Source organism: Coptis chinensis, chromosome 8 (genome assembly GCF_015680905.1).
Source record: "Coptis chinensis isolate HL-2020 chromosome 8, ASM1568090v1, whole genome shotgun sequence".
NCBI lineage: Eukaryota > Viridiplantae > Streptophyta > Magnoliopsida > Ranunculales > Ranunculaceae > Coptis > Coptis chinensis.
The window spans coordinates 54859735-54871650 of NC_141463.1; the positions used below are offsets into that span (position 1 = coordinate 54859735).

At 36.1% G+C, this 11916-nt stretch overlaps 1 protein-coding gene across 1 annotated transcript; it reads right to left on the minus strand.

Annotated features, from left to right (window-relative positions):
- Positions 1-9752: 9752 nt before the first annotated feature.
- LOC147481990 (uncharacterized) lies at positions 9753-11654 on the minus strand. The gene is made up of 5 exons (XM_086579146.1): positions 11470-11654; positions 11297-11367; positions 10877-11215; positions 10173-10776; positions 9753-10053 (listed from the first exon to the last, which is right to left on the minus strand). Exons 1-5 carry the CDS (start codon positions 11652-11654, stop codon positions 9753-9755), a joined length of 1500 nt encoding a protein of 499 aa, XP_086435272.1.
- Positions 11655-11916: the final 262 nt, after the last annotated feature.

Genomic DNA, 11916 nt, shown 5'->3' on the forward strand with positions numbered 1-11916 from the left:
AGATAATGTACTTGATAGCATAACAAGTTTTCTTGCATCCATCTTACACAAACAAAACCCTTGGAGAGTCACCAAGAGAAATATTCTTCAAAGCACGTCTGGAGATATTAGCATGGTCAAAGATGTAAGCATCAATACTCCTATTATTTTCAACCTAGAACATGTGATGCGTTAAATGAAGCAAGGAAGACCAAATGAATAGAGAATAAGAACAATAAAAGCAGATACTATTTTGATTTAACATATATTTATATTTGAAGATGTCATACTATGCTAAGAAATTCAGCTTTCATTTCCGAAGCGAGAAGTTTCCTGATGAAAGAGCTGACAACATGAACAACATCGGGATTTGCAACCTCCATCATATCCATGATCTCCACATCTCCAGGAAGAGTAAGCACCTTTGCGATGAATTCCTAAAAATTATCAAGTAGTAGTTAGAACTAATGAATAACAGTCCTGCATTGTAACTTATTCCAGCTTGTAAGACTGACAAAGATGTACTTTGTTTTGATGAGAAATCAATATGGATCTACCTATTTTAGCAGTAACCTTCTATGCAAGAGAGGGCCGAACCCAGTCTTTGTCGCGTCGAGCATCCTGCAGTCCAAATTTTGGTTAAGTTTTCTTGAGAGGAGAGTGAAGAGCGCCAAAACTGACAAAGAAGTAACCAAAGATGTAAAAAGTGCTTTAACAGTGAAAGTGACTTCGTTAGGACTCTAAATATACTAACACAACTTCACACAATAGGCTCTCAATGCCCCCATCAAGTAAAAGTGTATCATACCAGTCCTCGTGCGCCAAGGCAGAACCTAGACACAAAAAGCCAATCCAAGAAGGCATTCAGAGAGATAGTGTAATGCCCCAAAATCAAATAAAGATTACGAGGCGTTAATAAAACGACGTTCAATATTAATAATTTAAAATCAACCATAAACCATCATATTTTTTTTTTCTACAAAAAAACCGGCAGAGTTTCCTTCGTATTTTTAACATTTCATATACCTAAAACCTGTCATAACCTGAAAAACAGAATAACCTAATATTCATATATCAACCCTGTCAAGTTATATATAACTTTACATAGTTTGAAAACCAAAACCTATCTATATACAACGCGAACCAAATATATACAACTCCATTAAAGCATATACACAACACCTTCCAAAATATATTTGGTAACGTCCGCTAACCGATCCCTTACCCTAGATTGGTATTTCACATATATGCACAACCCTCCATGACATCATATATAAATTAAAGTCATGCAATACAAGCTGCAATTATTTATGTACAACAAAAAGGAATCAATATAATATACAAAAATAGGAAGCCACTACTTCTAACAGATATTAAGGTCACTTAACAACCCATATGATTCCAAGACACTCCTTTTAAGGTTTCGCCTTGATTCTTTAGTATGTATTCACCTTATAGATCTCGATATGGAGGGACCTGTTCGTCCCTGTCCGTTTACACTCCGACGATCAACATTAGATACGAAGTCAATATATAATAATCAACTTGAAAAGAAATTGAATACAAAAGACAAGGTTGACACGTACCTTTAGCTGCTTACAAAAACTTACCGTTTGCTTATTAAATCATCGTAAGTGCATCAATTAACATAAACCCAAGAAAACATTAGACTTCAAGATAAATTAATCTTTCTATGCATAACACGCACACTTATATACTTTTCATGTCCAAACTAAATAACGGTAAAAGAATATAAAAACATCCGGTTATTCAAAGGGGTAGGGATTTTCCTATGGAAGCGGCTGAGCCAGGTGGCTGCCTACGTACCCGTTTAGGGATCAAGCCAATCGTAGTTCTCCGCTATATTGATATGTAAATATCTATAGGAATGGATTAAGTCATTCCGACAAGGAAAGCGACATGGGTTCTCTACCCTTTGTTCTATCCATGCTTCTCTGCTGACAACAATCCACGGTTCTACCGTAACCAAAACACAAATTGAAACCGCTATAACTATTTATGGTTTCTGCGTCATAAAAATAAAATGAACATGCCGAAAACGTTTTCTTATAACAACGTTACAATTGTACCAATCAGTCGGGTTTAATGCTAACCCAGAAACAACACCGTACGTTATACGTTATTAATGTAAAATTAATTAACACTATCATAACAACCCACTGTACATAATGAAAACATTTAATCAATATAATTGTACATAACTAATTAATTTTATATAAATAAATCGCATTAAATCAAGAATAAAAACTGTAATTAAAGGTATACATGCAATTTAATGTATACAATATACAATATTAAAGTTTACTTACCTGACGCCTTTTAAACCACCCAAGATTCAGGAAGAACTTCCAATGTTCAGCTAGCTTCCTAGCTACCATATTTGTTGTGTTGTATTTAAAGGACCCGCACTTTAACTTTTTCTCTTTTCATTAACTCTCTTTTTGCTGAGCTAAAACCAAAAGACGATTGTATAGTTTCCAAATTCTCTCCGCCCAGTGCACTCCAAAGAAGGACCATGTTCGGGACTTCAAAGTTACAGAGATGTAAGTTAGACATAATCCTTTTAGACAACTTATTCGCACACAACTCCTTGTCCAGTGATAGGAAGTTTGATCTGGGACTGATTGGAGCACAGCTTGCACGTTGGACGAATTCCTGTTGGCTCCAATGTTGATGCAAGGGTTTAAACGGTTTGAACTTTGAACTTTGAACTTTCTAAGTACTGCTGAGCAGCACATGGTTTGCTCTGATATGATGGCCCCTCATTTGTCCTTTTTCTTCTCTTTTCTTTTTGTTTCAGCAGGAGGTGTACCTCTCTCCCCCATCCCACCCAGCCACTTGCGATCCCCAACCTCTTTTCTTCTTCTTCCCTTTTTTTTTTTTTTCTCCTGCCGACCTCTTTTCTTTAAGTGTCCAGGCCTAAAAACCAAAACAATAGACAATGCCCAAAACAATATAGCAAGCCTGAAATAAAGAACGAGCCCAGTACAATTGAATAGGCCCACTAACGTAACAGACGGTACATAATCCAAATAGTAATATAGCCTAAAGTATTAAGTTGCAGGGGTAGATTTAGAACGAGGATAAAAATAAATGTAAAGAGCTCACTTACCATGTCAACCACAGCTTGACTACAAAGAAGGGCAACTATAACTTTTATATTTTACTTCTGGTTGCAAAGATTTGTTCAAAGTTCTACGAATGATTGCCTCCCATTTAGGAATTGGCTTGTTATCTTCAGCTCCAAGTACATTCCCAGCATTTAAAGGAACCACCTCTTGGAAAAAAAAAAGTACTAAATAATGACAGTTTCAGCTTCCAATCGAATTATCAACAAATCGGTAAGCAAATAAAAAGATTAACAAGGAAAAACATACGGAGTGAAAAAAAATGCTGACATACCATCGGCTTCAAAATCTTGAAAAACAAGAATTACGTACTAATAAAAACTTTGCTTCATGAAAGTGGAAAGTATATCACTATGGGTGAAATAGGCTTGTCAAGTTTGGCTGAATCAAACGATTTTAAGGTTTTCACGTAAACCAGGATAGTCATGTAGTAAACAAGATATACTTCACTGACAGATATACTTCCGACCAGGATAGTCATGAAAATCCTGAGTTCTGCGTGAGTCATTCAATAGGTGGGACACTTCGTTCGCCCACCCGAAGGGTGGGGAAGTGTCCCAGGGTAGTGAGAGAAGGGCGGAACTAATTAAACAGTTCTCTCTTTTCTCTCTGAACTTTCTTCTTCGACACTTCGTTAGCAATAATATAACTCAACTGTTTTGAATAATACTGAAGAGTGCTCTTTAGAGTTTTATGATCGGGCGTTTGGATTGATGCGAGAATGTGACAATTGGAGGTGACAAAATAGACAACCACAACGTGAAGGTAAACTATTGATGACACCGACCATACTCAAAACGTAATAAAATCGGAAGAACATAGCATGATCCTAGTATTTTTCCTAGATGAATTGGATCAACCGGTGGTAAGAGGTAGGAACCAAGAAATTGGCACAATAAAAGGTCATGCAAAGGAATAGGACCTTTTACCTGTTGTGCCGAAAGTGATGTGCGGCAAGAAAAGAGAAGATTGCTCACCTCAAATTAACACTATAACATATTATCTTCATAGAAACCGGGAATCCACTTTTCGGGCTTACTTCAAACGGATGGATGCTAGGTCTCGAAATTAGAACTGCCTACGAGATTCACAACACAAGGAAGACTCACCCGAGAATGTACATGTCTGCGGGTTCTTCCAAACAAAGCCAGCCATCAATCTCAAGATTCTCACCCGAGGTCGCCCAAAGAACATTCCACGCACCTATCGTTACCCTATGGACCACCAAAATCACCGATTTCATAAAAGACTTAGTAAGGCCATCTTATTATATCAAATCAATGGTTCAAATATTTCACCAATAGAAAGAATGGAAGCCTAGTAACACATATTGACATTCATACCTCACATCCTTTGTGTCTATGTACTGAACGCGTAGAGTTTCAGAATTTCTTCTTTTTTTTCTTAACAAATGTCCCTTTAGTGATATCCCTGAATAGATCAAGTACAAAAGTTATTAACATGACTTTGAGTACATAAACAGTCCAATTTAGTGTATAAAAAAAGTAACCCGTCTCAGTTGGATAGTTTAAAGATTAACGGCAGTAATAAGACTATTTGGATATTATCAATGAAATATATGGGAAAAAGGAAATTATAGTAACCAAAAGGTTATTTGGTCTCTTTCTAATACTAGCATGCAAGTCTTTTTGAGACGACAACTGTAGAGTAGAAAGGCAAAACACTAAAGTTTTATAGATGTGAGGCTGCTTTAAGCACCAACTCCTCTTATAAGATGGACATGATTCTAAAATGAAAAAATAAGGGGCGGAGGGTGGGTAGAACTGTCTCTCCTGTGGAGCAAACATGGTGACTACAAGTATGCCATATAAAGAGGTCTACTTTCACATATCCGTCATAAACTTTCTATTTATCGGCTTCAATTCGACAACTATATGTTGCCATGATATCGAGGGAGATCCTAACAAGACAAATTGCATACCTTGATATATTTAGAATAGATCAACAATACTAGCAATAGGAACCATAGAATTAGTTTGAATGATAGAAGAAACACGATAAAATGTGATTTTCTGGAAACTCTCTCGCTTCACATTCGAATAAAAGTTCCTAGAGGATCTGACGACTTATAAAGCCCCCGTGACAAAACAAAACATGCACACTCAAGGTTCAGGAAAATCCATGTTCATACTTTTGAAAAGCCTCGACTCCCAAGCAAAGTTTTGTACATCCCGACAACTTCACTCCCTATTAAGCACAAATACAAATGAACAATCAAATAATGCAAACCGTAATTATCAAACTAATTCCTAAAATTATCAAGTAGTAGTTAGAACTAATGAGTAACAGTGTTTGGTTCTCGACATAAAAAGGAAAAACAAAAAAGGTGAAATAAATACCGTGTTACAGTGTTAGATCATCCGCTTCACTCCCAAACTTTGATATATTTTAAAAAGAATTTTAATTGCAATACCCTATACTCTTCCCTTTACCCTCCTCCTTTATCCGGGCTTGGGACCGGCATTGTAAAGCTAGTGACAACTTTACAAAGGCGGAGTTAAAAAGTGTTGGCCTGCAAGAAGCAATAGAGAACAATCAGTATGGATATATGAATAATGATCAGTTCTAAAGCCTGCAAACGTATCAATAACAAAGAAAACAGATACATATAGCACCAACTAGAAGAATTTAAACCATTCACCATTCATTGAGTCCAATTCCAACTAACACAACTGCCCAAACACGCATAATTAAAAGGTCTTCAAAATTTAAGTATTTTCAAACAACAAAAAACTAGCTCTTAAATTGAGTGGACATCACAACTTAATTAAGGAATTGGTTGGCCAAGCCACAAAACTAGAGACAGCATCTTCTATCGTCTTCAAAGCGTTATTCCCCCTAACAAGTAGCGCATCCTTTTGAATTGCAACTTCAATAGAAACCTTTGAATAACTCGGGCCTAAAGGCTTAGTATGCACTGTAGCTGCTGGATCATCAGTATACCACAATCCTTCTGCCACGACATCTTCAAGAACAAGTCTAAACAACTTGCACTTCACAACTTTGGATTTAGTACCCTGTATGAAAACAAAAAGATATACATACATGACTCTAGAAATTCACATGTTAAATGAAATAGCATTTATCAAGGATAACATACGGAAATCAGATTTTGATTGTTTTGGGCAGATGGACTTTGATGGTCACGTTGAGCCTGATGAGTAGGTCTTTGCGTAGATACAACTTTGGATTTAGCCCCACCCTGTATGAAAACATGAAAGGGAAAATATAAAAAAGCAATGAAAATTTCAAATTTAATGAAATAGGATTTAACATGGAAAACTTACTGAATTTTGATTGCTTGGGGCAAATGGACTTTGGTGGTCACGCGTCGACCCTCAAGAGATCTTTCAAGGAGACACATCTTTTCGATTTAGTCCGTCCCCTCGTGCGAAAACATATAAGGAAACAATAATATAAATGTAAATCTAGGAATTTGAAATTTAAAAAAAAAAAATAGAATCCAACATTGTATACATACGTAATTCAGATTGTGATTGCTTTGGGAAGATGGACTTTGAGGGTTCATTGCCACCTCGGAGAAAGGTTGAACAGATGAATGGTTTGGCTGAAAATAATTTTGATGTTAGTAAATCAAAACAAAAGTATATATGGAATCCCCAAACAAATTGGAATACCTCTTCACTATTCAATAGTTTGGCAACAAGTTTCTTGACGTAAGACATTTCTTCCAATACATCATCATATTTCTCCCCTGCAATTCACTCATCCTCCCATTGCATTGTTGGATACCATACAAAGTAGATGGAGTAACTCCATATCCCACTCCACGCCAAGCGCCCATTAGGATCGGGACCTAAAACTTGTGAGAGGGCATCTCCTCTTCCACATTCTATATCCACGGTCTATTTCATTCAACTTATCCTATAACAAAGAACAACAACAACAACAAGAATAAAAAATATAACTAGAGTCGCATGGAAATCGAATAAGCATGCCTTTTATCTTAGAAAATATTTTATGAACAGTGAGCGACATACAATTTTTCTCTTTAGCAAACTCATTTATTGGTTCTCCATTTTTTCCTCTTGTGGCTGCAACCCCCATACAATTACCTCTTGTAACAGGGCTTACCAATCTTACCCTTTTTACGCCTCTACAAAACAAGTAAATAAAACATTTCACATATATATATTAAGTACTCTTAAGGGGAAAAATCTTCACAAGTCAAAAATAGATCATTCAATTACCAGCTCATCTTCCAATCTTGCATAACCTTTACGACTACAAGTATGGGGCATCTTGTGGTGTTGAACTGCCTTTTTCCCATTTTCCCTTAGTTTCTACAAAAAAAATAATATATGAGTCTTGATATGCAAAATGGATTTTATAACCAATATAATGTATGATGAATACCTTGTATTCTTCGCGTGAACAATTTGCAACAAATGCTTTCCAATCAGGTAGCTTTACATCAGTTGGGCAATGCGCAATTCTAGTTTGGTCAGTATCATATGCATCATAAATTCCTGATCTCAATTTTGTTTTGAACCCACACCAGAGCTTCCCAATAAACTTAAAAGTCTGTTTTCTAGCACGTTCTGGTGCTACAAAATGTTGCTGTAAAAAGATACATAAACAAATATTACTATATTTCTTTAATAATATATAACTTGCCATGTAAATAAAGAAATTTACCTTTATAACAGTCCACATTTTGTCCTTAATCTCAGGTGTTACTTTATGCCAAGTAGGATAGCCAATTGGAGGGCGATCCCTTGCTACTTTGCCCAAGTAACTGCTGTATAAGTTCAAATTAGGACATATAGGTAGACCTTTTTCATTAAAGTCAAGCACAAGTTTTTTTGAGCTTTTTGGATCCAATTGATTCAGTTTTGTCGCCCCCCTGGTGTTGGTTGGCTGAGGATCATTCGAACCTTCTGATGCATTACCTTCTCCTTCGTAGTCATTTTCATAGTGGTTTTCCAACCATTCGTCATCTTCCATTTCCAGGTCATGATTTCCATTTTGTTGCTCACTTGGTAGCTTTTCCATATCCTGATTTTTAGTTGGTTGATCCCTTGGCAACCTTTCCACTTGAACTTTCTTACCATAAACTTTATTTGGACTTTTCAAACCTTGTACATGACAAAATAAATTGGTATAATATACTCACAACCACACCTTAATGACACAATCACAATCGAAGCATAATTATTTTTCTAAGTGGAAATTAACAATATACACAAACCTGAATGTGCACGCCCACTTTTCTTAGATGCTTCTACAAGTGTTCTTTTAAACTTTTGAACCTTAGCTCTTGCCGCTTTTTGGTACTAGAAAATCCAAACAAACAGAAGAAAAAAATTAAAATACTACAAATACAAAGATGAATAAAAAATTGAGAGAATCAAAATATCTTACCGGGGTTAGTTCTCTAGTCTTTTCCTTTGCCATTCTTCACATGCATTGAAAAGATTAGAAAATACGTATAGCAAAAAGCAAAACAATCATATACATGGCACTTAGATAAAATAAAGTACATAATTTGATCATGACCATAACACAACATGCCTTGCACCATTATAAGAAGCACTCACAAAACAAAATAAAGTCAATAACTAAATAGACAAAAACAAAAACCACATAATAATCAGTCTAAATGGACAAAATGAAAACAAACAGACACAATTACACTCTATTTATTTTTTTTTGTAGCACCCAAGTTCCCTCACAATCTTGACGCTTATAGACTTCGTCTTCTACGTCACCTTCGTTGTCATTAACTAGCTCCACACTTGCAAAAGGTGGTGGTGCAGACACATTGCTAAGGTCTTCCTTCGTACTACATTCAAAATCACGGAATCCACGAGAAGGTGCTTTCAAAACCACATACCAAATGCTATCATGTGATTCTCGTGAGTAGAAAACTGGTTCAGGTTGGGATGCAAGGATAAAAGGGTCTTGCTTGTGTGATAAACTTTGATGCAGATTAACTAACGTGAATCCCTCTTCTACTTTGATCCCACTTCCTACGTTTGCCCAATCACAATTAAATAATGGGTACTGAGAAACACCATAATCTAGCAAAATTATCTGTTTTATCACACCATAATATGTCACATCTTCCTCGATTTGTCTGGTGTCTTTAGCACTTGCCCTACACAAGCTACTAGCTGACAATGACACTCCAGAGTTTTGAGTTCCTTTTTCTCCATCCTTTATGTGGAAGCGGTAGCCATTTATCAAATAACCTTTATAGCTCCAAGCATCACAACGAGGTTCATCCGAGAGCCAATCCAACATATCAGATACATGTTTGGTTTTTTTCTCATTTTCAATCTAAAGACAAACAAAAATTGAAAGTCAAAGTCTTACATCAATTAAAACTTCTATAAATTTAGATAACAAAACCTGCTTCTTCACCTCAAGCTTAAACCACTCAATCGAACGTTTTCAAAGATGCTTTGCTCCTAAAGCACCTTCATTTCTTTGTGTTTTAGGGTTTCTTGGATGAGCATTTTTTTTTGTGTCTTCTGTTTAAAAAGGTGCTCATTATATATATATATATATATATATATATATATATATATATATATATATATATATATATATATATATATATATATTAAACATATTAACTTACTCAATGTACGGCTGAACTTCCTCTAAATTGAACAAAATGTAACGATGTGCTGCTTCAACCATGTCTCTTGTTAATGTAATAATTGTCCCCTTCAATAGTGGCTTACCTTCAAGAATACTGGATTTTGTGGACTCATCATTATAGTCTTCATTTCTACTTGGTTGGTCATTATTAATATCAACTCGCTTCATATGCTCGGAAAAAAATGTTACACTCTCTTCAGCCAAGTTACATTCCGCCATGAACCCCTCGGGCCTTGCATGATTCCTTACACTTGCTTTCAAATCCTTCATATACCTATACTCAATAAATAATCAAATGTTTAGAATGCAACACTCTACAAACTAAAAGGTGTATCTTTTAGCTAAAATATATTGTAGTAATAACAGGGAAATATATAAAAAAAAAATTAATACCTTCCAAAGGGATAGATCCAACGAAATTGCACCGGTCCTCCAAGGCACACCTCCCGCACAAGATGAAGCGTCAAGTGTACCATAATGTCAAATAAAGATGGAGGAAAATATCTTTCTAGTAAACACATTGTCACTACAACTTCATCCTCCATTTGTTCCATTTTTTCCTTATCAATAGTCCTTTGACATAGTTCATTAAAGAATGAACAGAGTCGGAAAATTGCATTCCTAGGCCCTTTTGGTAAGAGATTCCGCAAGGCCAAAGGCAACAGTTGTTGCATTAATACATGGTAATCATGAGACTTCAAGTCATATATAGCATAATCAGACAAGGAAACACGGTATGATATATTGGAACTATACCCATCAGGCAACTTCAGCGCTTTCAACCTTTCACAAAAAATTTGCTTCTCACTCTTTGACAAGGTGCATTGTGATGCGGGAAGTAAAGTTCTACTCCCATTCTGTACAGGGTGCAAGTCAGGTCTTAATCCCATTTCTTCCAAGTCTTTCCTAGATTTAAGGTTATCCTTTGATTTTTTTTTCAGATTCAACAAAGTTCCGAGCAAACTTTCACAAATGTTTTTCTTTATATGCATAACATCTAGATTATGAGTTAACAAAAGAAATCTCCAGTATGGCAAATCAAAAAATACAGATTGTTTCTTCCACAATTTTGCACCTCCAGTTTTTTTTCTGCTTACCTTGTATGCCCTTTCCACGTTTTCTTTTTTTCTTTCCTATAGGTTTTCCCCAATCATCTCTCAAATTCTTTTCCGGATCTTTCCCCCAATCATTTTCTATAGATTTTACCTGAGTAAAAATCTCATCAGACTTCAAAGGAACTAGCTTAGCCCCGTGTTCTTGCATCCCATTAAACCAACTTTTCTTCAAACGATATGGATGATCATCTGGAAGGAACCTACGACTTCCTATGTAAGAGAATTTCATGCTATGCTTTAGCCAATCTGCACATGTATTAACGCCACACCTGGGACATGCTAATCTGCCCTTTGTTGCACATCCAGCTAGGTTTCCAAATGCTAGAAAATCATTAATGGTCCACATTAAAACAGACCTTAATATGAAGGTGGATTTTCAGTATGCGTCATACGTTTCCACACCATCTGTCCACAAAAGTAGCAGGTCATCAATCAGTGGCTTTAAATAAACATCTATGTTATTACCTGGTTGGCTAGGACCGGGGATTATCAATGTCAACATCAAATACTTCTTTCACATGCACATCCAAGGAGGTAAGTTATATATTTCCAAAATGACTGGCCAACAACTATACCTCGAGCTAAGAGTGCGATGAGGATTGACACCACCAGCAGACAACTCCAGTCGAAGATTTCGTGCTTCATCACTGAAAGAGGGCCAACTGCTATCAATATGTTTCCATGCAGGACTATCAACCGGATGACGCATGTTTCCATCAGTACTCTCATTGGATGCATGCCATGTCAACTGTTTTGCCATTTCGACAGACTGAAACATCCTCTTGAACCTTGGAATTATAGGAAAGTACCTCAAAACCTTTCTTTGGAACCTTCGTGTACTTTTTTTTATGAGGATCAGTTTTCCATCGTGTAGTCTTGCACTTTCGACAGCTCACATCATTTTAAAATCACCGTGTATAACATGCAATCATTTACACATCGTCGATTTGCTTATAATCCAGTCAAACTTCCTTAACAACCCCTTGCGAATTATTTGACTTTGGAATAACATTACCCTCCGA

Coding starts and splice junctions, on each gene's coding strand:
- LOC147481990 (XM_086579146.1), bottom strand. CDS start 11,654: ATGGCAAAACAGTTGACATGGCATGCATCCAATGAGAGTACTGATGGA. Junction 10,777..10,876: donor ACGTGGAAAGGGCATACAAG/GTAAGCAGAAAA, acceptor CTCATAATCTAG/ATGTTATGCATATAAAGAAA. Junction 10,054..10,172: donor TGGATCTATCCCTTTGGAAG/GTATTAATTTTT, acceptor TATTGAGTATAG/GTATATGAAGGATTTGAAAG.